The sequence below is a fragment of the Mustela nivalis genome, assembly GCF_964662115.1.
Source record: "Mustela nivalis genome assembly, chromosome: 11".
In the NCBI taxonomy this organism is placed as follows: domain Eukaryota; kingdom Metazoa; phylum Chordata; class Mammalia; order Carnivora; family Mustelidae; genus Mustela; species Mustela nivalis.
The window spans coordinates 12229287-12255555 of record NC_139030.1 but is presented as its reverse complement, the minus strand read 5'-3'; the positions used below and the strand labels follow the sequence as shown (position 1 = coordinate 12255555).

Here is a 26269-nt window from a genome sequence, read left to right as displayed (position 1 = left end):
TGCTACTTGTTTTTGTAAATAAAGTTTTATTGGAATACAGCCATGCCCATTTGTTTACATATTGTCTGTGAATGCTCTCACACTAAAATACCAGAGTTGAAAAGTTGTAACAGGCACCATATGATTTGCAAAGCCCAAAATATTTACTAACTGGTCTTTTACAGAAACTGTTTGCCAGTACCACCTTACCATATTAATTCATGAGTGCTTATCAGGTACAGGGGAGCTTTCCATCTGTTAGTCAGGTGGGGTGGGATGCCAAGAACAATAGCATCTCTGAACTGGAGAATCCTGGTAGACCTGTTCTTGATGAAAACAGCTGTGGTGAAATCACCTTCTTTTTTAATGTAAGAACTTGAGCTGCAACAACAACAACAACAACAAAAGTCATGAAAGTTAAGCTATTAGTTTATTGTATTCTACACAGACTCTGAATTACATTCCAGGAATCAAAAGGGGAATCATGAAATTTTAACCTTAAGATTATATTTTATTTTTATTTTTATTTTTTTTTAAAGATTTTATTTATTTATTTGACAGACAGAAATCACAAGTAGGCAGAGAGGCAGGCAGAGAGAGAGGAGGAAGCAGGCTCCCTGCTGAGCAGAGAGCCCGATGCGGGACTCGATCCCAGGACCCTGAGATCATGACCTGAGCCGAAGGCAGCGGCTTAACCCACTGAGCCACCCAGGCGCCCCAAGATTATATTTTATATTAAACCATCGTGAAATGTTAGCATTGTTGGTGGCACTAAGGTTACTGAAGTGAATTAACCTATGTGATCTAAGAAATGCCTTTCATTTGGTTTGGGTTTTTTTGGCTTTTAACTATAGAAAATTTCAAACATACACAAGAGTAGATAATAAATAAAATAGAACACTATGTTGAATACTGAGACCCAACAACATGTGCCATATTGTTTCACCTACTCTCCTGGTATTTGAAACAAATCCTAGACATCAGATCATTCTGTCTATAAATATTTCAGAGTGTATCTTCTAAACAAAATCATAATACCATTATCACATATAAGTATAATTAACAATAATTTCTTAATGTTATCAAATAACCTGTAGTCAAAATTCTATTTGTCTCTTATAAATTAGATCTTTTTAAATTTTAGAACAGCTTTATTGAAATATAAGTCCCATACCACAAAATTCTCCCTTTTAAAGTGTACAATTCATTTGTTTTTAGTATATCACAGAGTTTTGCAGTCATCACTGCTTGTATTAGAGCATTTCATCACCTCAAAAAGAAACCCCATACCTGTTTTCCCTGATACAGTCTTCACCCTCCCCTCCATCCAGTCCTAAGGCAACCACTAATCTATTTTCTGTCTCTATAGGTTTACCTGTTCTCGACCTTTCATATGCATGAAATCGTACAGCTTGGTCTTCTGTGTAATTGGCTTCTTTAATTAACATAATATTTAAAGATCCATTCTGTAGCATGAATCAGTATTTCATTTCTCTCTCTTTTTTTGGGTGGGTTGCTACATTATACTCCATTGTATGAATATATTGTATTTTATTTATCCATTCATCTGTTCATGGACATTTCAATCATTTCAACTCCTTTGTTATTATAAATAATGGTACCATAAACATTTGTGTATATGTTTCTATGTGAATATGTTTTCATTTTTCTTGGGTGTCAACACATGTTACTATCTTTTTTTTTTTTTACTTAATTAATTTCTACACCAACATGGGTCTTAAACTCATAACCCAGAGATAAGAGTCACATGTTCCACTGACTGAGCCAGCCAGGCACCCTGTCTTTTTTCTACTTTAGCCGTCCTACTAAACGTAAAGTTGTATCTTATTATGGTTTTGATTTGCTTTTCCCTAATAGCTAATGATCTCAAGCATTTTTTCATGTGTTTTTGGCCATTCATCTGTATATCTTTTGAGAATTGTCTAAATATTATGCCCTTCCATTTTATTTTTTTTTTAAGATTTTATTTTTACATAATCTCTGTACCCACCGTGGGGCTCAGACTTACAAACTCTAAGAACAGCAGTTATATGCTCTACCAGCTAAGCCAGCCAGCTGCCCCTTGCCTTTTATTCAGTTCAGTTTTTTTGACATTTTATTGACCTGTAAGACTTCTTTATATTGTCTTCTTTATGTTCTCTGAATGAAAGTGTTTTGTAGATCTTTATTTTGCAAATATTTTCTTCCATGCTCTTTCACTTTCTTGATTATATCATTTGTAGCACAGAAGTTTTTTTTTAACTTTGATGAAGTCTAGTTTATATATTTTTTTAATCACATATGTTTTTGGTGTCCTATCTACGAAGTCATTGCCTAAACTGAAGGTCTCAAAGGTTTATTCCTCTGTTTTCTTCCAAGAGTTCTATAGTCTCACTGTCACATACATATGTCTGATTTATTTTGAGTTAATTTTTACATATAGTTTGAGGTAGGGTTCCAAGTCTATTCTTCTCCATGTGGATATCCAGTTGTCTTGGCTCTTTTTGTTGAAAAAGGCCATTCTGTCTTATCTCTGTGCCCCTTGTCAAAAATCTGTTGACCACAGATGTAAGGCTTTATTTCTATACTTTCAGCTCTTCCATTGATTTGTATTTGTATGCCTTTTCTAATGCTAGTATCATACGGTCTTGATTACTGTAGTTTTGTAATAAAATTTGAAGTCAAGAAATGTGATTATCCCAACTTTGTTCCTCTTTTTTAAGACTGTTTTGGCTATTCAGAGTCCCTTGCATTTCCATATAAATTTTAGAATTAGTTTGTTTTCTCTGCAAGAAAAGCAAGATATGGATTGCATTAAATCTACCTCTCTATTTTGGAGAGTGTTTCCATCTTAATGATATTTCGTCTTCCAATCCAAGAACACAAATTTTCTTTTCATATATTTATGTCTTCTTTAATTTTTTTGAGTGATGTATTATAGTTTTCAGTGTGCAAGTCTTGTACTTCTTTTGACAAATTTATTCTTAAGTTTTGTCTTTTTGGTGCTATTTTAAGGGAAAATGTTTTCGCTTATTTGTGGAGTATACATTGCTTGGGTATACAAATAAAATTGATTTTATTTTATTTTGTTGATCATGTGTCCTGAAGCCTTTCTGAAATCATTTATTAACTCTAAAAGTTTTTTATGTGTGGAAATGGACTCCATAGGATTTTCTATATACAGTAAGTTATCTGCAAATAGAGGTAGTTTACTTTTTCCTTTCCAATTTAGATCCCTTTCTTTTCTTTTTCTTTTTTCTTTTTTGCTCAAGTGCCTGGCTAAAACCTCCAGTACAGTGGTAAATAAAGTGGCAAAACCAGACATCCTTGTCTTATTCTTGGTCTTAGGGAGATAGCTTTCAGTTTTTCACTTACTAAGTGTCTTGTTAGGTATGCCTTTTATCAGGTTGAGGAAGTTCCCTTAGTTACAAGTTTGTTGAGTGTTTTTGTTGTGAAAATGTGTTCGGTTTTGTCAAATGCTTTTTCTTTATATATTGAAATGATCATGTGGTTTTCATTTTCTATCAGTGTTATATATTATATTGATTTCAATGTTAAACTAACCTGTGTTCTGGGGATAAATCTTACTTGGACATAGTGTACAATTTTTTTTATATGATGCTTGATTTGATTTGCTAGTATTTCCTTGAGGTTTTTATATCTATATTCACACATAATGCGTTTTTAATTATAGTAAAATACACACTGTAAACCATTTTTAAGTGTACAGTTCAGTAGTGTTAAGTATATTCATGCTATTGGGTAACCTATCTCTAGCACTTTTTCATCTTACAAAACTAAAACTCTATGCCCATTAAGCAACAACTCTCCATATCCCTCTCCTCCTAGTCCCTGTTTCTGTGAATTTGACTACTCTGAGTGCTTCATATAAGTAGATTCATACAGTTTTTGCTGTTTCGTGGCTGGCTTATCTCAGCATAATATTCTCAAGGTTGATCCATGTTGTAGCGTCTGTAAGAATTTCCTTTCTTCTAAGGCTGAAAAATACTTCATTGTGTATAGACTACATTTTGTTTATCCTTTCATCTGCCAACAGACATTTGAGTTGTTTCTACCCTTTAGTTATTGTAAATAATGCTGCTATGATCCTGGATATATGAGTGTCTCTCTGAGATCTTGTTTTATGTGTGTGTGTGTGTCTGTGTGTGTGTGTGTGTGTGTGTGTATGTGGATAGATAATGTATATATAGAAATTAAATTGTTGGATTATATCGTACATAACAAGTTTTTGGTTTTGTTTTTACCGTTTGTATAAAGTCAGAATTCAGATACAATTCACAAAATTTTGATTGGTTTTTATGTCTTCTAAATCTCTTTTAAGCTATCACTTCTTCCTTCATCTCTTTCTTTTTTCTTGCAGTTTATTTGATGAACAAACTGAGTATTCTCTGTATTTCCTAAAAGTGGTAAATGGATCTATAGACTTGAACAAATTAGGGGATATTCTGTTCTTTCAAGAGACACTTAAGGGCACCTGGGTGGGTCAGTCAGTGAGCCTCTGCCTTTGGATCCGGTCATGATCCCAGGGTCCTGGGATCAAGCCACACGTCGGGCTTTCTGCTCAGCAGAGAGCCTGCTTCTCCCTCTCCCTCTCCCTGCAGCTCTGCCTACTTGTGCTCTCTTCATCCCTCTGTCAAATAAATAAATAAAAATCTTCAAAAAAAAAAAAAAGAGAGAGAGAGAGACACTTAATGTCTGGTTGTCTTTCTTTTTATGATGTTAGTAGCCTTGGGCGATAAGTGCCTGCATCATTAACTTATGGGGCTTGAAAAGTGGTGATAGTCTATTATTCCCTCTGTCTTTATTAACCTTAATACTGCTTTCTTTAAAGAGAAACTTTTCATCGGCTGTTGGTTAACAGGTGGTACATACAGACAGTACAAGAAAAGCAAGATAAACAATTAATGCTTTCCCATTATAAGTTTTTAATATAATGAGTTGGTCCACTTGCCTCTTCCAGTGGTGACCTGATAATTAGTTTGTTTTGATATTATTCTGAAATCATAGATTTAAACATATGTGATATATTTCAATCCATTGTAGTTTTGTTTTTTTTTTAATGATGCCTAAACTGTCCCATTTTGGGCCAGCAGGAACCTCTTCAGCCTGGCTCCTAAGCTTTTTTGCCAAGACCCTAGCTTCTTTGCTATTAGTAAAGATATCCAGGCCCCAGCTTGTACTTTCTCCCCCCGTTTTAGAATCCATAATTTCCCCCCAAAAGTACTGGGGATTTTTTTTTTGAGAAATTGACCACCTTCTGAGCAGTAGGTGTTTTTATGCTGTTCGGTTGGTGTTAGAATCTGTCTGTAGAAATCTTTCATTGCCAGAGTTAAGAAAACAAACTCAGGAGTTAATACTGATGCTTCCAGTACAAATTCAGGATGACTGCATTTTTAATGGTCTACTTTACATCTTACACCCATTCATCTTTAACAAGAATCATGGTTCTCTACAATATCAGCAATGAAAGATTTAGACTGTCAAAAATACTCATTTGTTTTATTACACGTGATGTAATAGCAGTCTCAGAAGAACGAAATTAACACTACTGCTACCGACAAAATAGTTACTAAAAAGAATTTTCATTTCTTTCCACTTTTTGAATATAGTTTATGAGGTATTCGTAGTACTGTTACAAAGTGCCTTGAAATAGCTCCTTTCTGTGTGGTTATGTTGTCAACTAGATAGACACATTGATTTGTTCCATGCTATTTTCAATTTACAGAGATTTTTTAAATTAATATTCTAATTATGGAGTGTATTTATGTGGTTCCAAAATAAAATCTATAAAATAAAGAAGTATATTTAATGAAATCTTGTCCCTACCCCTCTCTGTGCTCTATTCTGTCTGTCCCTTTATAGGAAACCATGTTTTAATGATTTGTCCTTCCTTTTGTTTTATAATATATATATTGAGACAGATAGACATTTGTATGTCCCCTTTTCTTTTATAGAGAGAATATATTGTGTGCACTTTTCTCTGCCGTGCTATTTTGACTGAACAAGATATTCTGGGGGTTGGGGGGGAGCATCTGGGTGGCTCAGTCATTTAAGCGTCTACCTTCAGCCCGGGTCATGGTCTCAGGGTCCTGGGATCAAGTCTTGGATCAGGCTCCTTGCTCAGCGGGAAATCTGCTTCTCCCTCTGCCTCCCCCCACTTGTGCTCTCTCTCAAATAAATAAATAAAATCTTTATGGGATGCCTGGGTGGCTCAGTGGGTTAAAGCCTCTGCCTTTGGCTCGGGTCATGATTCCAGAATCCTGGGATCAAGCCCCACATCGGCTCTCTGCTCAGCAGGGAACCTGCTTCCCCCCTCTCTCTCTGCCTGCCTCTCTGCCTACTTGTGGTATCTGTCTGTCAAATAAATAAACAAATAAATAGATCTTTAAAAAAGAAAAACAAGTATTCTGGACTTATTTTATAGTGATCCCCAGTAGACTTTTATTCCTTCCCCTCCCAACCTTCCACCACATATTCCTCTGTGAGAATGTGACACGCATTACTCACCCAGGCCCTTCCTGATAGCCATTTGGATTGTCCCTATCCTTCATTACTATAAATAATCTAGCAGCAGATAGGCTTATTTATGAATGTATGTTTTCAATTTCTTTTTCTTGTTTATCTTTGGATAGATTGCTAGAAGTGGGATTGCTGGGTGAAAGGTAAATTAACGTTATTTTATTAGATGCTGCCAAACTGTAGTATTGTACATCCCTACTAGCAATGTCTGAGTGTGTTGCCAACAAAATGTTGTCAGACTTTTTTATTTTTTACCATTCTGTTGGTGAAAAATGGTATCTCTGTGCAGTTTTATTTGCCTTTCTTTTATAAGCAAACAAGTGAGATGTTTTTCCTTTTTTGTTGTTTTCTCCTTTTTCTGATCAATTCTGTTCTTTCTGTTTTTCAGAGTCAATACAGATTTGTATGTGAAGCTATTTTGAAAGTTTATGAAGAAGGATTTGTTAAACCCTTAACGACATCATCAAATAAATAAGAAAAGAAAAGTCTAGGACATGTGTCAGAAAACCGCTTTCTGTTATATTCACTGTGCCATAATTCTGCTTGCAGGAAATGGCATTGAGACAAAACAAATGAAGAACTAACAAAAACTGAAAACTTCAGCACTGTTGCACTTTATGTTTAAAATGTCACTCTCTCAAAATCTATAATTCCCATGTTTGAAGACTATTTCATGCTTTGCTCCGAACAAATAGTGAATAACTGAGTATGTTCAGGGTAATCTATGAAAATTGTGGTGGTGCCATGCAGTCCCCTTCTGGTAGAATTGCCACAAACAAGGCTCAGAATTCTCATCATCTCTGTTATACACCTGTATCTTGAAAGCAAAAAGAAGTAAACATCAGAAGTCAGCTCTGGTGTTTCCCAGTGATTCATGTACTTATTACTGTACTGGCTACCAGATTTTTATTCTTTAAATTTTAGCAATATCATTCTCAGTATTGGCCAATACACTGCCTCTGGATGCAGCACATCTCTCCCTGTACTTCCCCTGTACTCCCCCTGCAGAGACCTGCTGTCCATGAGAAGAAAGATGGAGTTCGCTTTTCCCAGGAAATGCTGCACATTGTCCATTTACCAGCATCTTATAGAAAATATAAATATGAATCTACTCATTTTCTTGAATTTAATAATGTAACTTATATTTATCATAAGGTTGGCTTACTCCAAATCATGTGATTTCACATACTTGTTGTAAAGGAATGCATGCATTGTGTCTTAACCCCTTAAGTGCCTTGAGACATCTTTGTATGTCTAATGAAAAGGCACTCATTTGACCCCACTAGGAGGTATGTATGTATATTGTACATTTACATTTTTATGCATTTTGAATTAGTTCACATTTTAAAACATAGCTTCTTGTATGACAAGTTACACAGTCAAAAAAGGGTATGGAAATTCTATGTCTTACTCAGTTTTCCTGTATTTTACAACAAGAAGCAAAAGGTAATTTGTGTTCTACTGAGTGAGCACTCTGCTGCTCTTTTCCTGAGGACAAGTGTTACAGTTTAGCAGCTCAAGTCAAAAGATGCTTTATTACTCAAATTTTCTATTTATTTTATCCCTACCTTTAGAAATGACACCTAATATGCACATTAAAGTTAAGCATATTCATATTTTCAGCTAAATTATTTTTATCACTGTCTAAATTATTACTCTAAAACATTCGGTTTATTTCAGGCTTTTTCACACTGGTCTGTTGGTTAGGATACTACAAACAAGGAATGAAATATTATTGACTTATTTCTAAATGTAATCCCTTGATAATTGAAATGAGGATTTTGTTGTCATTTTTTGCATACAATTATATTACTCCAGTTTATATATACTTGTTAAGTTATAAGCATGTTAATATGGAGAGTTTTGATTGTTCAGCCTGATGGGGAGGATCTGATTACCTTTAAGGATTTGTGTATTTTCCTCTTCAGGATTTTTAAGTCTATAGAGAGATAGAAGTTCAAAATTGCCCAACTTCAATACAATTGGAAATTTGTTCACCTATTGAAATGTCACGTTGCGTAATTATATGGATTATGGTTAAAACTGATTAATTTCCTAGTGGTTTCCAAATACTTCTGTACAGTCTTGATAAAACTTGGAGTTGTATAGTTTTAGAATGCCATTTAGTATGAGGGAGGGAATGCACATTTAAAAATCTTCAGGGTAATCAAAATGATATTTCAAATATTCCAAATCCATAATAATAAATTTTAGGAAGTTAAGTCCTGACATTAAATAAAATCTTAGCCAAGATATCAAATAAATTATTACAAATATTTTAATTTTTTAAGAGAAAAGTAACATAACCTTTATGTCAGAAATTCTCCTATCTCTGGATTTCAACAGCCAAGAAACTATAAATTAGTAAGTAATCATCTTATTTGAACATTCCATTCTCTACCAACAGATAAATATAATTTAGGCTGCTGTATGACATCATGATAAGTTGAAAAGTGAACAAGTAATATCATGTTGGGGGTCTACATAATCAAAAACTTTTGACAGTTTTTACCTGAATTAAAATCTGTTCTAACTGTATGGACAGAATACGACAACCATTGAGTAAAAAGATAAAAAGATACAGTTGTATAGATATAAACTGATAAATGTCATGGTTGGTGTGATCTTTAACTTAGAGTTCTGTTTACACTTCTGAGATAAACTCTAATAATTTGTTGGCAATGAGCACTGTTGCCTTTTTAAATCATTATTTCCAGTCTTTAAATGATAAATATTAGAAGTTTAGAATTACATTTAAATTTCTCATGGATTTTTCATCTGGAAGCCACCCTCTGTCAATATTTTTATGTACAGAGGAAAGATCCATTTTTAAAGACATTTATTAGGATCTTAAATTTAAATTATACTTCACAGCTTCTTAAAATGGATATGCTAATAATACTTCTCTGTTCACCCATCAGATAAGACTTCATCCATTACACCTAGGAATTTTTTAACCTGTTTATCAATATAAATAGGGTTCTGGGAATAATCCTAGGTTTAATATGCCAAGTAGTTCTAGATTCCATTCATATCACTGTAATAATTGTATAATAAAATGTCAGATTTCTTGTATCTACTCTCCCCCTTCTCCCATAACTCCCATAACTCCCCTGTTTGCTCACCCCCACACACACACTCTAGAAGTCAATGCTCACAAGTGGAAATACGTATTGGTGAATCAAGGGATTTTGTAAATGCTAAGAAATGTTTGTGAAAACCTTTCCTCTCTGATTTAAGATGGTTTTACCATGTTCAATTTAAAAATACTTTATTGAGCATCAGATTTGTGTCAACACTGTACAAGCATGAGGAATATTTTGGAGTAGACTTTACATTCACAAGAAGAATTGGTAGTATTTGTTAAACAAGTGTATCCATTCAAAATAGAGGCTGAGTAAACAGTGTAAGAAATAACTTCCTTCGTGTGGCCTGCTAGCACAAGTAGGAGGGGAAAAGGGGTTGGTTATTTTGATTAAGAGTAAAGAGAAAATGTATATATAAAAACTGAGGTCAAACTTACAAAGGTATGGTAAGCCATTAAAACACACACTTTTGTGTGTTTATATATTTACATGTTTCATAAAGGCTGATGCTAACAGGAGTAAAGGATTATTTTAAATACAGAGTCGTTTATAATCTGTTAGCACATCTGATCAGGTCTAATCACGTATTTGAGCGAGTCTCCTGTCTCTGCTAAAAATACTCTAACTTGAAAGCTGAAAGGAACTTGAATGGTTTTATCTAATCTCACCTTCTATTATTTTAGGCAATATACATGATATCACAAATTCTTGTGAATTTTTAGTCTGTTTAAGCTCAAGAATTATACTCAGGCAGTGTTTTCATTTAATAACTATGATGACCTTAGAAAATGTCACTTAATTTAGAAAATAAGTAGGCTTTAAAAGGTGATCCTAATCAGGACCCTGACTCAGTTTGCTAGTCATGCTTCCCTGATAGAACATAAGCTTTTGTAAAGTATTTAGGCTGATACACATGCAGTATGAAAACATTACAAAATGTAAATTAGAAGGCTAATTTTTAAAAGCACTTAAAACATAGAATTAGAGTTTAGAATATATGTCCACTTATCAAATAATTTATGTTCATAATGTGAACATGTAGTAGAATTAAAGCATTACTTATTTTATAATCTTATCAGGAAGAAAGAAAGAAACAAGAATTTTTAACAATGTTCTATTTAATACCTGTGTTTTGAATATTTAAGATACTCTGATAGTAAGGTTGCCAAAGTAGTTTTGAATTCATAAAAATTATTTATACCACAGTAAGGTGGGATATGTTTACATCTTTTTTATTTTGTAGTTTAGGTGAATTTACATTTAAGTCACTTAGAGTAAATACATTATGGTAAATATTTGTTGGAATAAACATCTCTTAATAATATGACATGGAAAAGATGAATTATGTCACAGCTGGCTTTTATGCCACATCAACAGAGTAACTATATTATCATTGCTTAATTCCCACATTTGCTTTAACTATCCACAATTTCTGCAGTCATTTTTGTGTGTGTGTTCTTTCCTCCAAGTAAAACAGCTATGTTATTAAAACCCACTGGATTTTTCTCAAATATCAGAATTATTAATCTGCTAGCAAAGGTTTATTGGTATCTCAGTGTGATCACAACGTAAGTTACAGCAACTGTTTTATAAAGTTCTTAGTGAATAAAACATTTTGAAAGCTAACTGCTTATGGATAAATTCAGCAATTTTATAAAGAGCCCATGAAATTAATCCCTAAAATCGGGGGGGGGGGGGTGTTCAGCTTACTTTACAATGTCTACAGCTTTTAACAATTTTTTATTATATACCAATTTCATTTATTATTTTCTGACTTCATTTATTTGTAGTAGCAATTAGTACAGTAAGCCTTTCAGCATTATCAAAAACAAGTCCTGTATCAGCCAGAAATTAGACATTTTAAATTCATAATCTTGTGAAATTATCCTGGGTAACCAAATAGTTATTTCTGTTTCCATTTCTAAATTTGCTGCTATTTGTTTGTATGTTTTTCTGCTGCGGTTTACTGTTGATTTCTAAAGTTTTATAGTCACTGTTATTTTTATTTTAGCAATCCAAGCTAAATGGGCAGCCATAAGTAGTATCTACTGGGGTGTAATCCATTGCCTAGATATGGTTCAATGCATAAAGGAGAAAAACAATTTTTTTTTAATTTACAAAGGGAGAGGTATTAATAATATTGCAAGTTAAAGACTACAATTTTAGTTGGAAGTCTTAATGTTTAACTTCCTGAAACCTTTTAAATTTTCAAATAAAAGAATGAAAGTGTTTAAAAGCCTTGTGCTCATAGAAGTTTCAGTTAAGCACTGTAGAATTTTCCTACTTATTGTTGTGTAAATGATAGAGAAAATATTTTTCTATGAACAAGAGATTGAAACTGTTAACCTCTTTTACTTTATTGTGTAATAAGAAAAAATATTTGTATGTCTTTCATGCTGTAAAAAAATGAATGTATCTTTGAAATGTTATTTGAATTATGACTTGATTCTAAGGATACTCTTTGCTTTAAAAAGTCAGCAAGGGATTGAAAAAAAGTAAAGGAGTATATTCTACTTCATTATAAAAAATGCAATTTTAGAAGAAAAATGTAATTTTCATTATAAACAAGAGCAATCATCACTGAAGCATATTTCAAATATAATGTACATTCTTTTTCATTTCGTTTTGCTCTAGAAGAGAAAAATTTGTGCTTACTATTTTTAAGTGTAAAATAATTGCAGACTTCTGGAGTGTGGAAGGGTGTTTGTGTGTGAGGGTAAACATTCTGCTGCATGTGTTTACCGTGAGGGAATGTTCTCAGGCATTGTCAGCTGTGGCAACCACAAATGAGGACATTGTTTTAAGTGTGACTTTGGTGAAACCAGAAATCTGTGCCTCCGATTTACTACAGTAAATATGTATAGAGGCCACTGACAAATAGTTTTGCCTTTTTATATCTGTATCTTGGACAGATAAGACCACTGAGCCCAGTTCTGACTTGTAACAGTGGTGTCTTAGATGCTTAAGGATTTATTAATTCAGCTGAACAACAAAAACCCTACATTTTTAACCATCTTTTAGGCATGATTAATTTGTTCAACAATCTTTTTAAAGGGCAGTATTTATTAATTATCACTTGTTAAACGACTCACTGAGGCCTTTATTTGACTCCTGCTTCCATCCTTCCCACTTTTTAATTAATTTCATTTTATGGTAGCCTTTTTGAAGTAAATACCCTGAACAACTATAAGATGGTAGCTTTCTTCACAACCTATTTTTTAACTGTTGTTAAAAGATTACAATTGGGCCCCCCTCAACCCTCAGAGTTTCCAAAATTTAGTAAATATTACTTGTGATAAACTAACTGAAATGCCACCTTGCTAAATGAAATTGTCACCATAAAGTCATCAAGGAGGGTCAGCCCAGTTTACAACCTTAAACCCAAATAGATGCTGACGTTTGATTTCCCCAGATCTATAGCCATGACTGAGCCCATTTTGCCTTTTATTTAAAAGAAGCTTTTTCCTCCTGAGTTGTGTTGCAGTTTTTTGCCTTCCAATACCAATCCAGTTCTGAAATTCTCTGGCACCCATCTTTTCCAACCCTTTGGTGAGTTCACAAGATCATCCAGTCTTTCTTGTATCCTGTAGAGTAGGTCAAATTTCAAAGCTTAAATGATTTCTTGAATTTTAAATAGTAGCACTTTATTTCATACCTACTACTGACTTAATTTATACATTAAAAATAAAATCTAGGAGTTCTGTAAATATGGAAAAAACTCTAAAGGTTTAGTTTGTAGAGCTCATTGGATTGGACCCAAGTAAAATGCTTTACAGTGATGTCTTGATCTTTTGATATTTAAAAGTTAACTTGTGTGATGTTAGCTTTGCCACTTCTCTATAATTTATTTAGTACAGTTAAGACTACCCAGTTGACTGTCATGCTGGACTCGAGTTTTCAGCGAGTTTCAACCAGGTTTGGTTTACAGTGATCGGTTCTGCTTTGCATTTTTTGTACATTACATGTATACTTGGATATCCATTTGTTTGGTTTTAAGTTGTAGGTAGGGGTCAATACTGCACCACAAGTAAGTTGAAGAGGGCAAAGTCCTGACACTTCATATACATGTCAAGGGGCAGGATTTAAGACACTAGAAACAGTTTACATTAAGCTGTTTTCATTTTCTATCATTAGAATATATGTGCTTAAAAAAATAAAAACTGTCCACCCAGTGTTCTCACAGCATCAGGACATTGCAGTTACAATCCATATTGTACTCTTTTCAAATGAGAAAAGCTAGTCTTTATTTTCTACAGTGTAGGCTTAATTTTAGGACATAATTTACTATATACTCATCAGTGATAAAAAATTTTTAAGTAGTAGTTTTACAAATAATTATTTCTTTGTAGAGGGAGTATTAATTTGGGTTTTTTTTTTCTTGTAACAGGTGCTATATGTAAATATGAAGGGCAAAAAGTCACTTAAAGTTTAGTTTATTTCATAATTAAAATATGATTTTGCATTTCTGCTGTCATTTCACGTTTGATTGTACTGAACTAGTAGCAAAATGGAATTAGCCCCTTAATCTTTTAAATTATCTTCCCCCGTTTCACAAAAATAGCTCTTTCTATATGATTTGTTTCCATAAATAAAAGAGGCAAAGAAGCTTAGGGTTCTTTAAAACATGCAAGCTTGAATTTGGTCAGCACTGGATAATTTGGAATTCTACTCTGCATCTGTCACTACAGCTTACTGTATGCTTGAAAGGCCTTGTGTATTTGTCTTAATTTCAGTGAAAAATTAGAATTCCTGCAGTTTATTCATGTAAAAAAAAAAATCTATGAACACTAACAGCAGACGGATAAAAATGCCAGTTTGCATTAAAACTCTTCCTGTCCTAAGAGCAATTTACGTTATGTGAAATGCTATTACACATACTTTGTTGGCCATATTTCATTTTGATTGAAAAATAGTTGTTCAGGTACAAACGTGAAAAAACTAGCTGTGACTTTTAATTGTTCAATTGCAAAATAAAGATGTGCTTTAGTAATTTAAAGTATAGGAGTCTTGAAGATTATTTTTTGTTGTTGGGCTTGTCTAACAATGGTTATATTCATTAATGGGTGATCAGAAGGAACTGAATATACTAAGTACAAAATTTATTTCTAGAATTCCTGGTTCACTGGTGGCTGTATGTGGGATGGGGGCAGGAATGGGGGATTATTAAGTAAGGAACTAAAAGGGATTTAGAGGATTAAAGGATGTCTGAGGAAATACTCCTCCTTCACTGTGACCACAGCTTGACTCCTCTCTTCTCCCAGCACTAGCTCTTCTTGTATTCCTAACCTAAGGTCTTGTCAAAATAAGGGACCTTTCTAAGTTCCATTTTGATATCTTTTTTGCTTATTTTTATATCAGGTTGTTTAATGTTTTATTCATATGAGATGTTCGAAATTAGTCACTTGACAGTCATAAATGTCTGACTGAGCCACCCAGGCGCCCTGTTCATAGCACTTTTATTGATAAAATCCCACAAAATCTAAGTCAAGCTACCCATTAAAAGGAGGCTGATAAGCAAACTGTATTATATTAATAAAATGGGCTATTACTTACTAATAAGCAAAAAAATAATTTTTATAATTTTATTTCTTTATAAATTGAAGTATAGTTGACATACAATATATTAGTTTCAGGTATACAAAATAAAGATTTGACATTTGTATACATTGCGAAATGATCACCTCGATAAGTCTACTTACCATCTGAGACCATACAGAGTTAAAAATACTTTTTCCCTATGGTAAGAACTTTTAACATTTTCTTTCTCACCAACTTTCAAATTTGCAATACAATATTATTGACTATAGTCACCTTGCCGTATATCCCCGTCACTTACTCATTTTATAACTGTTAAATTTGTATCTGTTGATCTCATAGGGGTTTGAGTTACGTAAATACACACATTTGTTAAAACTTACTGAATGGTGGAGCACCTGCTTGGCTCATTCAGTTAAACACCTGCCTTCACTTCAGGTCATGATCCCAGGGTCCTGAGACTGAGCTGCATGTTGGGCTCCATGCTTGAAGAGCCTGCTTCTCCCTCTCCCCTCTGCTCACATTCTCTGTCTCTCAAATACGTAAATAAAATCTTAAAAAAAAAAAAAATGCTATGAACATTCCTTTACAAATCTGCTTGTGAACACATGCTTTCATTTCTGAGTAAATACCTAGAAGTGCTATTGCTGGATTCATTAAGTATATCTTAACTTTTTATTGATACTGTCAAAATTGGCTTCCAATTATAAAGTGATATATATGTATCACTTTATAATCTCAACAATAATGCATCTGTGTCTTCACCCATAGTGGATATTATGACTCTTAAAAATGTTCTCATGTAATAACATTAAATATGATTTGCAAAATTGAATACATTTTTATATGTTTATTGGCCATGCATTTTTCTTTTCTGGTGAATTGCTTACTCAGATCCTTTGTGCAACTTGGTCTGTTTAAACAACAAAAAGCTATTTGGGCCATGAGGGAGTAATAGAGTCCAGAGTCGTCATCCTGGTGTAAACAACTGGAAAATAAGACAAAATATAGGAAACAAATTTGCAATATTGGACAAAAATTGAACAAGACTATAATTCCTGAGAAAGGACAAACAAGTGAGGTGAACCATACAATAAGATAGGTTTTCTTTGCCGAGGCCCTTTATAAACTGATGCAGGAATATGGAGCCCAAACAAGACTGATAATCTATTTACCTGGGAGACAGGTGTCAAAATCTTGGGAAGTTGGGGCTGTTAGAAGGTATGGAGCAAAATTCCAGAGAGGAGTAAACCACATAAAGATTTCAATAAATTTACATAGAAGTCACTTTGTGTCCTAGAATGAATAATATTTTGGAATACAGTGAAATCCCATTAGGTCAGACAAACTTCTAAGGAAAGATAATTACCAAGTTGTAAGATGAATATTTCTAGCACTGGCCACAAAGGATGAAAATAATTCAAGTTTTTTTCAGATGGAGTGGAGGAGGAGAAGCCTCTTTGAAAATACAGAGTAGTCAACCAAAACCCAAGAAAGGCTAAACTTCAGAAATGAGGCTAACCAAGCTGTAGGGTAGAAACTACTCTGGACTCATTTAGAAGATTTTAAAACAAGCTTCAAAATGATTAATCCACAAGTTACTTAACTGCCTAACATACTAAGTCCATGTCATTATTTATTTATTTATTTATTTATAGATTTTTATTTATTTTAGAGGCTGTGAGTTGTGGGGAGGAGTAGAGGAGGAGGAGGAAGGGGTGGGGGAATCTCTAGCCGACTCCTCTTCTGTGCTGAGCACAGAGCTCCTCCCAGACTTGGTACCACAACTTCTAGATCTCTACCCAGGCCAAAACCAAGTGTTAGAAGCTTAACTGAGATCCAGGCACCCACAGATATTTCTATATATAACACCATTCAAGGGACGACTGGTGGCTCAGTCAGTTAAGTACCTGGCTCTTGGTTTCGGTTCCAGGTGTCATCTCAGGGTCATGAGATGCAGCCCTGCATTCAGCTCTGTGCTGAGTGTGGAGCCTACTTAAGATTCTCTCTCTCCCTCTCTCTCTGCTCCTATGCTGCTGTCCCTCTCTTAAAAAAAAAAAAAAAAAAAAAAAGATAAATATCAGTCAAGAAAATAAAAGTTGTCATGATCAGCAGCCAAAGAAAAACTATGGATAGGAAGAAGCAAGGAAATATGACCCAGGGGGGAAAATCATTTAAGAGAAACAGACTCGGAAATGGCAAAGAAGATAAGATGAGAAGAAAAAGATAATGAAACATGTAGTAAGTAGGATTAATATGCCATGGATGTAGAGGACAGCAGAGATAAAATATTTTTTAAAAGAATTGAGTGGGAGTAATGTTCTAGAAGATGGTGGAGTAGAAAGTTCCAAGAATCTGTCCTTCCACTTACACAACTGACTAGCTTGCAGAGGATAGTCTCTGGAGTAAATATTTTTGGAGTTCTGGATCTAGTTGAGATATTTGCAGCATCAACGAAATTGCTGATGACAAGACTGGTAAGTTTGGGAAAGTTTCAGCCTTTCACACTGTAGCAACTACCATCCTCCATCCCTGCTGCAGGCAGTAGTAGGGATGGGTACCTGTGGTTCTAGTGTGGTTTTCAGAGTTCTCACAACGTAATACTCAAAATGTCCACTTCTCAACAAAAAAATTATATTACAAAGTTGCAAAGAAATAGGAAATTGTGGCCCATTCACAGGGGGAAAATAATAAGAATTTGACAAAAATCCTCTTCAGGGAAGCCCACACAGAATTATTAGTCAAAGATGGGAAGTCAACTGTCTTAGATACATTCGATGAGCTAAAGGAAACCATGGACAGGAACTGAAGGAAACCAGGAGAACAATATTTGGACAAAATGAGAATTGAAAGGAACCAAACAGGGGCATCTGATTAGCTCAGTCAGTAGAGCATGTGACTTTTGATCTTGGAGTCCTGAGTTTGAGCCCCTCAAAGGGTATAGAGATTACTTAAATAAATATTTTTTAAAAACCCCAAAATTCTGGAATTGCAAAGTAAGATCACTGAAATGAAAACCCACTGGAGAGGTTCAATAGCAGATACAGCCAGAAAAAAGGAGCAGTGACTTGAAAATAAGATGATTGAAATCATTTCATGTCATGAGGAGAAAGAAAAAAAATGAGGGGAGGGGTGTCTGGGTGGCTCAGTTGGTTAAGCATCTGCCTTCAGCTCAGGTCATGATCCCAGGGGCTTGGAATTGAGCCCTGCCTCAGGCTCCCTGTTCAGCAAGGAGTCTGCTTCTCCCTCTCCCTCTATCACTCCTAGTTGTACTCTCTCTCTCTCTCTCTCTCTCTCTCTGTCAAATAAAGAAACAAAATCTTTTTCTTAAGAAACCCAAAGACGAAGAATTTTGAAAGCAGCAAGAGAGAAGTAACTCATGAGGTAGAGGAATCTTAGAGAAGATCAACAGCTGGTGAGAAATAAAGGAAGTCATCAGACTGTGGGATAACATTTAAGATTCTGGGGGGGGGGGGGAAATGTATCAACCAAGAATTTCACATCTGGAAAAAATTCTTCAAGAATAAAAGAGAGGGGCACCTGACTGGCTCAGTCAGTAGAGCGTGTGACTCTTGATCTCAGGGTTATGAGTTCAAGCCCCATGTTGGGTGTAGAGATTACTTTAAAAAAAAGAGAGAGAGAAAGCACGAAGTATTTAAGAATAATGGAGAAAGTAGGACATTTACAGGTTAAATAAAAATACTGAGAGAGTTCATTACCCATAAATCTATCCAAAAATAAGTGCTGGAGACAGTAGTACTTTAGGCTGAAATGAAAGGAAACTAGATAGAAACTTAAAGTCATAAGAAAAACTAAATAATACTGATAAAAGTAAATAACATTGACATAGATAAATAAAACCAATATTATTGTACTTTTAGCATGGTTGGTTACATTTCTCTTTTTCCTATATGATGTAATAGACATATGCATAAAGTAATAATGAATCTATATTAATGAGCATACAATATATACAGATATAGTCTGTGACAATAATGTTGTCAATATCATTCATTAATCATTAAGGAAATGCAAATCCAAACCACAATGAGATACCACTTCACACTGAGTAGGATGGCCATGATAAAAAAAAAAATCAGAGAATACAAGTGTTAGTGAGGATATGTGCACATTTGGTGGAAATGTAAAATGGTACAGCCACTATGGAAAACAGGATAGTTGTACCTTGAAAATTTAAAAATAGAATTACCATATAATCCAGCAATTCCATTTCTGGGTATATGACCAAATGCTGTGAAAACTAGATCACAAAGACACACACACACACACACACACGTGTTCATAGCAGCATTATTTACAATAGCCAAAAGGTTGAAGCAACCCAAGTGTCCATCAATGGATCAATGGCTAAATATGTGAGATCATACAGTATTTGTCTTTCTCTGTCTGACCTACTTCACGTAGCATATAACTTCAAGTTCCATGAATGTTGTTGCAAATGGTAGAATTTCCTCATGTTTTTATGGCTGAATGATATTGCATTGTATATATACCATAGGTTTTCTTTTTAAGATTTATTTATTTATTTGAGAGAGAAAGAGAATGCAAGTGTGCTCGTGGGAGTTGGGGAAAGGGCGGAGGGAAAGAATCTTCAAGCAGGCTCCCTGCTGAGTGCAGAGCCTGACACTGGGCTCCATCACACAACCCATCAAGAGTTGGATGCTTAACTGACTGAGTCACCCAGGTGCCCCTGTAATAGCACACCTTCTTTATTCATTCATCCTCTGATGGCTGCTTAGATCATTTCCATGTCTTGGGTTTAATTATTATAAATAATGTTGCTATAAATATGGAGGTTGGGGGGCAAATTCCTCTTTCTTATATGGATGCCAGCCATATTGGTTTAGGATCTGCTCAAGTGGTCTCATCTTAACTTGATTTCATACGCAAAGACCAATCAAGGTCACATTCATAGGTATGAGGCATTGGAATTATAACCTATCATCTGTTCTAATTACCTCATTTTATAGATGAGAAAACTAATGCCAGAAAAAATGAATCCTTGTTTAAGTGAGCTACTGGCACTGATCCTTCTACTATTTCTTCTATTTCCTTCACAGACTCCACAGATCCTTCTACTATTTCTTCTATTGCCTTCACAGACTCTGATGTCGGGCCAGTAGTCACAGGTGTGGGGCAGTCAGTTGAAAGACCTCATTACGAAAAGTGTACCCACGATTGAGCAGTATCAACAGACTGCAAGCTTGTGGGTAATGCAGACTCGGGCTCCATCCTAGACTTAAACCTTCTAAAAAGATATGCCAGAGACAAATGCACATTAACTTTTAGAAAAATCACTGAGACTTGGCTCCTTCCTTTTTCTTCCCTTGACTCTCTTGGTCTCATCATCATTTCACCATTAGGCAAATCAAATAGCAAGAAGTTATTATTTCTGCCTATTACCCAATATTATGAACTTGCATAAAGCCATTCAAGGCCTTCTGAAGTTTTCTCCTTATCAGTATAAATAGGAAGCATAGGCCACCAAATCAGGAGACTCTTTTCCAAATAATGCTGAACAAAGTGATGCCCGAAATATGGATTCATGGAACATGAATACTTAGGTCTTTTGCCCTGAATCTCCAGATGTAGGGAAAAAGCCTGAGTACTTCGGAGAAAGAAGTAATTTATCTTCAATTCACCCTTCTGTGTCCCTTTTCTGCATACCTACCCTCTAGTCATCCCCCATTCTTTTAAGGTGTCCTTCAATTAGCCTGTATGGCTAATACTTTAGTGGGAGCTTCCTTAAGATCTTACTCCCTCCAGGGATAAAGAGAGAAAAGGTGGACTTTCAAACGTGAGGTTCTAGCTCAGGAAAGATTTAACCAGGTAAAGGGAACGACTCAATCACATAAAATTCAGCACAATTAGGTCCATTCCGTAGACCATCATCTTCTATTTGCATTCCCAGGTACTTTTGTTCCTTCATCTGTGGCATTTACATTGTCTTATATGTTGTGTTGTGCACTTATGAAAACATTTTCAGATAACTTGTTTTCTGACAGTAACGCTCATTATTCCCCTGTGAGGAAGGTAGCATCATCTTTATCGTAACAGACTTGAAAGTTGTTTTAGATGTTTTAGCTGAGACTGAGAGTCTCTGCAGTCTGCTTACAGCATTCTTGCTCTTAGTGGTGTTTCCTGATGACAGGGTTTGTTTTCTAATTTATTTTATTTGTGTGCATTTTTTGAGTAGGAAATGCTCTCTTTGATCTAGTGTCTGATAAAAGAGTATTTTATGATACCCACTCCCCTGAGAGTATTTTCTTCTCAATGGAGAATTTTTGGAATGCAGGGGTCCTTCAGTCTCTGAAGAGAACAGAGTCTTATGTTGGACTTCCCTCTGCTCCACTCTGCTCAGAATGCGTTGGCATGAGTGACCCCACCAGTGTGGACCAATTCAGGAGAAAAAAAAAAAAAGTTAAGAAGTTCTTTGTTGGAAATCAGCACAAGAGAAGCAGATTTTGCAGGTTTGGAACAAATGTCCTTGATTATTTAAAGAGTTCTGATGTGAAAGAGGAATTATACTTCTTTTTGTGGGCAGAGGCAGATGTACAATGAAGATAATTAGATTTAAGCTTTAGGTCTCATGACTTGTGTGGGTCGTTTCCAAGCCCCTGTATCTAATACTGAATCCTTAAAATTGTGTTATTTCACTTAAAGAGTCCTCTCTTGGGTTGTATGATTTTTAGAACCCACAGAATTGGATCTTCCTCTTTTTGTTTGACTCCAGAGAGGAAACCAGGACCTGATATAGAAATGGAATCTAGAATGAGGATGTTCCCTGAAAACTGCCAATTACTTCACTGCAAAAATTCGGGAATAGCGGAGAATTGCAATTCAGGACAAGGAAGTTATGGTAAAACCATAGGCAAGTCCAGAAAACCAAAGAGAGGATGGCTCTTTTATACCCGAGAGTGGGAAGTTGAGACTGCTGTTGAAGACAAAAGATCCACTCAAGTAACCCGGGAGCTCCAAGGAGAGGGGCTTTTCATTGGTTGCGTTGTGATGGTCTCTCATTGGCTGGGGAGGAGAAAAACCTTTCGCATGCTGCTGGGATTGTAGAGTAGTGTCCAAACCAGCATTCCCTTTCAAGATACATCTTTTCCTGTTGGGTCAGAGTGGAGCAGTGTGCGAGCGCCCCCTGCTGGCCCCTCCACTCCATTCTAAACAGTTTTCCTTTTGTTTTTGTTTTTGTTTTTAGATTTTATTTATTTATTTGACAGACAGAGATCACAGGTAGGCAGACAGGCAAGCAGGAGAGAGGAGGAAGCAGGCTCCCTGCTGAGCAGAGAGCCGATGTGGGGCTTGATCCCAGCACTCTGGGATCATGACCTGAGCTGAAGGCAGAGGCTTTAACCCACTGAGCCACCCAGGTGCCCCTAGTTTTCCTTTTGTTAACCTCTTGGCTCAGTACAGGAAAACCTTTCCACAGGTTAGGACTAGTCCACCAAAAAGTGGGTTACTGCGGTAAGCACCCATAGTCATTCTTCCTTGCAACAACCCTTTTTCCTCTAATAAAACTTGGATTTGTTCAAGGAGTTAATGGAGATCCCAGATGGGAGAGCAGCCCTTTCCCCAAATGCCAAGAGTGAATTAGGATTGGGTGTAAAGATATCATGGTGGTCCCTTACCCCATGGTCGGTAAGTAGTCTAAGTCTGGGCAGCCAATCTAGTTCTGACTGATGGCACAGGGGGTTGTGAGACTTCATTCCCTGATTTAAAAGACAAGTCTTCATGAAGTTCTTTCCCCTTTCCCTTTCACTCATGAAACTCAGAAGGATTGGATATACTGCAGCCCTTCTGTGGCCAGTAGGCTGGAAGCATGAAAACCAGACTCAACATGTGAAGGATGGCAGAACAGGAAGAGCAAAAGTGTTTAGGGTCCTTATAACATTGTTGAGGACCTGAACCAATATTAAGCAGCTAGAGGCAGCCATATCTCTCATTACTTATGTGAAAAACATTAAACTCCTTATTTAAGTCCAGTTAATTGTATTGTGTGTTACTTGCAGCCAAATGCATTTTTACTGAATTCAGTTGTGTTCAAGGAGTGGAACTTCTCTGTCTCTGATGGGAACCAATTAGGGGACCAATTTGCCACAAAATAGGGATGTTGCTGAGGGTCTATATGTCTTGAAGGGAGGATTTGAGGAGGGGACAAATTGTTATTCAGAATAATCTTACTTGATTAAAGTACAAACAACTTCCCATCACTTAAGTTCTTAGGTTCCATTCTTCTTTCCCAAGTTCATATTTCCTTCAGCCTCTAACCATCTTTCTCTACCCTCACCCACAGCCTTACTCAACCCCCCAGCCTTGACAGGAGGTAGAGATAAGGATTCAGAAGAAGGGGACAAGAGGATACTTTCTCCAGACTGGTGGGACATACAACAGTTTAGGACAATGAGATAGGTTTATAGGTCTTGAAAGAAAATGCTATTGATCAGTAAACAGATAAATTACAATACAGCTTTCAAATGTGTAGATTCTGGGTAATAAATACTTGGAGGGAGACAGCCCTGATAGGCTGAGGGGATGGCTCTTGAGACTGTAGTTTTCACAGGCACCTGGGTGGCTCAGTCATTGGGCATTTGCCTTCGGCTCAGGTCATGATTTCAAGGTCCTGGAATTGAGCCCCGCATAGGGCTCCCTGCTCCACAGGAAGCTTGTTTCTCCCTCTCCCACTCCCCCTGCTTATGTTTCCTCTCTCATTGTGCTTCTCTCTTTCTGTCAAATAAATAAATAAAAATCTTTTAAAAATTTTTAAAAATTAAAAACTTTTTATTACACAAAAAATTTAAACCTATACATAAACTGAAATAGTTCAATGTACCTAGGTACCAAGCTTCAAACTATGGCGCTTTCTTGTTTTATCTATACATCCACGCTTCCCTCCCTCCTATATCACAATCATCACCATTGATTTTTTTATTGAGATAAAGATGCAGAGATGACCCTCAACAATTCCTCGCATCCCTGTACTCCTGCACTACCTCTCCCATGAGAGGAAATAAAAATGTCCTACAATTAAATTGTAATGATGGTCTCACAGCTTTGTGAATACGTCAAACACCACTGAGGTGTACACTTTAAATGGGTGAATTGTATCATATGTGACATAGCTCAATGAAGTTATTTTTAAAAAGTAAAGAAAATTTATTGAAAAGAAAAAAAAAAAAAAAAGAGGTGGGATCTTATTCCCATCCTAGTTGAAAGTGGCCTGGCCCTGTGACTTGCTTTGACCATAATAGGCAACAGAAGTGACACGATGTGACTCCTGGGCATTTCCATTAATAAGTTTCCAGGCCTGAGCTACCCCAATTACCCTCTTGAGAAAGAGGCCCAGGCAGAACTCAGCTGTTCATTTCAGCCAGCCCGGCTGAGATGCCATAGAGATGAATGAGGAGGTTTTGGTATTGCCAGCTCCCGTTGAGCTGCCCCAGCCAACACCTCGTGGAGCAGAGACCAGCTGTCCCTGCCAAGCCCAACTATTAAGTCTTGGGATGGTGGAGGCCCGGCTGTGCCAAGTCTCCAGAAGGGGCTGAGTATTTGCCTTTTCCCATCTCAGCCAGCAGGGACTTCATGAACTTTACACTCTCTGGCCTGCCACTGATTCTCCCACTTCCTCAGACCTGCAGGCAGTCTCATAAGGCCCTTCACCTCACAGCTCTCTCCTCCCTGGCTTGTCACCTCCCAGGGCTCCATTTATCCATCTTTAGGCACGCTGGCTTTCCTTGAGCAGATCAAGCACCCGTCCTTTGGAGTTAATAACCTCTGCCCTTCCCCCAGGGGTCCACAACCATCTTTACCACCTTTAGATTTTCGCTCAAAGGTCACCTTCTTGTTGAGGCCTTCCTCTTTACCTAGCTGGTATCTAAAATGACCACTTTCTTAGTCCCTATTTCTGTCCCGTGCTTTGATTTTTCTCTATCATTCATCACTGCCTAACACAGTATCTAATTTTTCTAATTTATCTCATTTATTTTCTGTCCCTCCTGCTCGCACTTAAGCTTCATGAGGGATTTTTGTCTGTCTTGATTATCTGGTGTATCTCCGGTGTCTAGAAAACAGACTGGCCCACAATAGCTAATTCCACAAATTATCTGTAGAAAGAACAGATGAAATGTCCCTTGGTCACAAAGGATCTCCTTGACCATGCTATGTTAAACAGAAATCTATTTCCCGTTTTTTTTTTTTTTTTCTTCATCATAGCACTATTTAAGAAGTATTTGTTACCGTCTCCCTCCCCACTACAATGAAAAAGTTCCTCTAACGACAGGGCACTAAAGATTTGCTTAATGAATTAGTTTCTCGAATGAGTGAGTAAATTAATCTAGCAGCACCAGACGCTGGGCTCAGACAGGACTAAACTACCCTTGGGATGGGACTAATCTGGGGGCTCTCCGCGGGCGTGCACCCCCTCTCAAGGAGGAGTCTGATAGCCAGAACTGGATTTCGGCAGCGCCCCTTTAAACTAGCCCGGGACGCCGGGCCTCTTGCAGTAGTGGCAGATTCAACAGGGCCTGCCATCGCCGGTTTAACAGGAGTCTCACCCAGCCGGGCGATTTCCGGGGCGGTGTCATTGCCCATTTAAGAGCATTGCGTCCCGCCCCCTGAAGGCGGAGCCTAGAGGGGGCTTTAAGGGGCGGGCCGGCGGACGGCTGGGGTCCTTCAGAGGATTAACGCAGGGTGGGCGCGCGCCTCAGGCCGCCATTTCTTGGCGTTTCCGGAGGAGCCGCCCCCTTTTCAGTCGCTCACCGGACCTCCACCCTCGCGTCGCCGGCTCTCCGCGCTGCCTTTGCCACCGCGCCTCGGTCCCCAGCCCAGGTAAGCGCGAGGCCCAGTGGCCCCGGTCGCACTGCCCGTATCGGGCTCGGTCCACACCCTGTTTCCCCTCACCGCTCTGCGGGCCCATTCTGGCTCGCGCCGAAGGTCTGTTCTCGCGGCCTCGCTTCGGGACGCTCCAGCCCCAGCTGCTTCCTTGGCCGACCGGGAAAATATTAAACCTGCCGGGAGGGGAGGGGCGGCGGCGGCCAATGGGGCCGGGCCTCAGAGTTTCGGGCGATACTGGGCGGCGCGGCCGGAGCAGAGAGCCGGGGCTGAGG

At 36.9% G+C, this 26269-nt stretch overlaps 2 protein-coding genes and 1 long non-coding RNA gene across 12 annotated transcripts in view; 2 read left to right on the top strand and 1 right to left on the bottom strand.

Moving 5' to 3' along the window:
* PTPN4 (protein tyrosine phosphatase non-receptor type 4) overlaps positions 1–14604 on the top strand; it is a 220278-nt gene extending 205674 nt beyond the window's left edge. For 3 of the 4 annotated variants that reach the window (XM_082689825.1, XM_082689824.1, XM_082689827.1), the window contains one exon: positions 6908–14604. In XM_082689825.1, the coding sequence (XP_082545951.1) occupies positions 6908–6994 (87 nt within the window). In that variant the 3' untranslated portion in view covers positions 6995–14604. Of the gene's footprint in view, positions 1–4360; positions 4440–6907 lie in introns of those variants that run through there. The other variant, XM_082689826.1, reaches the window with a different exon arrangement.
* Positions 7–26157, bottom strand: LOC309843900. The gene is made up of 2 exons (XR_014300404.1): positions 26064–26157; positions 7–360 (listed from the first exon to the last, which is right to left on the bottom strand). It is a non-coding gene; the product is annotated as an uncharacterized lncRNA (long non-coding RNA).
* EPB41L5 (erythrocyte membrane protein band 4.1 like 5) overlaps positions 25787–26269 on the top strand; it is a 146524-nt gene continuing 146041 nt past the window's right edge. For 2 of the 7 annotated variants that reach the window (XM_082689836.1, XM_082689835.1), the window contains exon 1: positions 25788–25991. The gene's annotated coding sequence lies outside the window, so the exon portion shown is untranslated. Of the gene's footprint in view, positions 25992–26269 lie in introns of all 7 variants that reach the window. The other 5 variants (XM_082689834.1, XM_082689837.1, XM_082689838.1 and 2 more) reach the window with 5 other exon arrangements.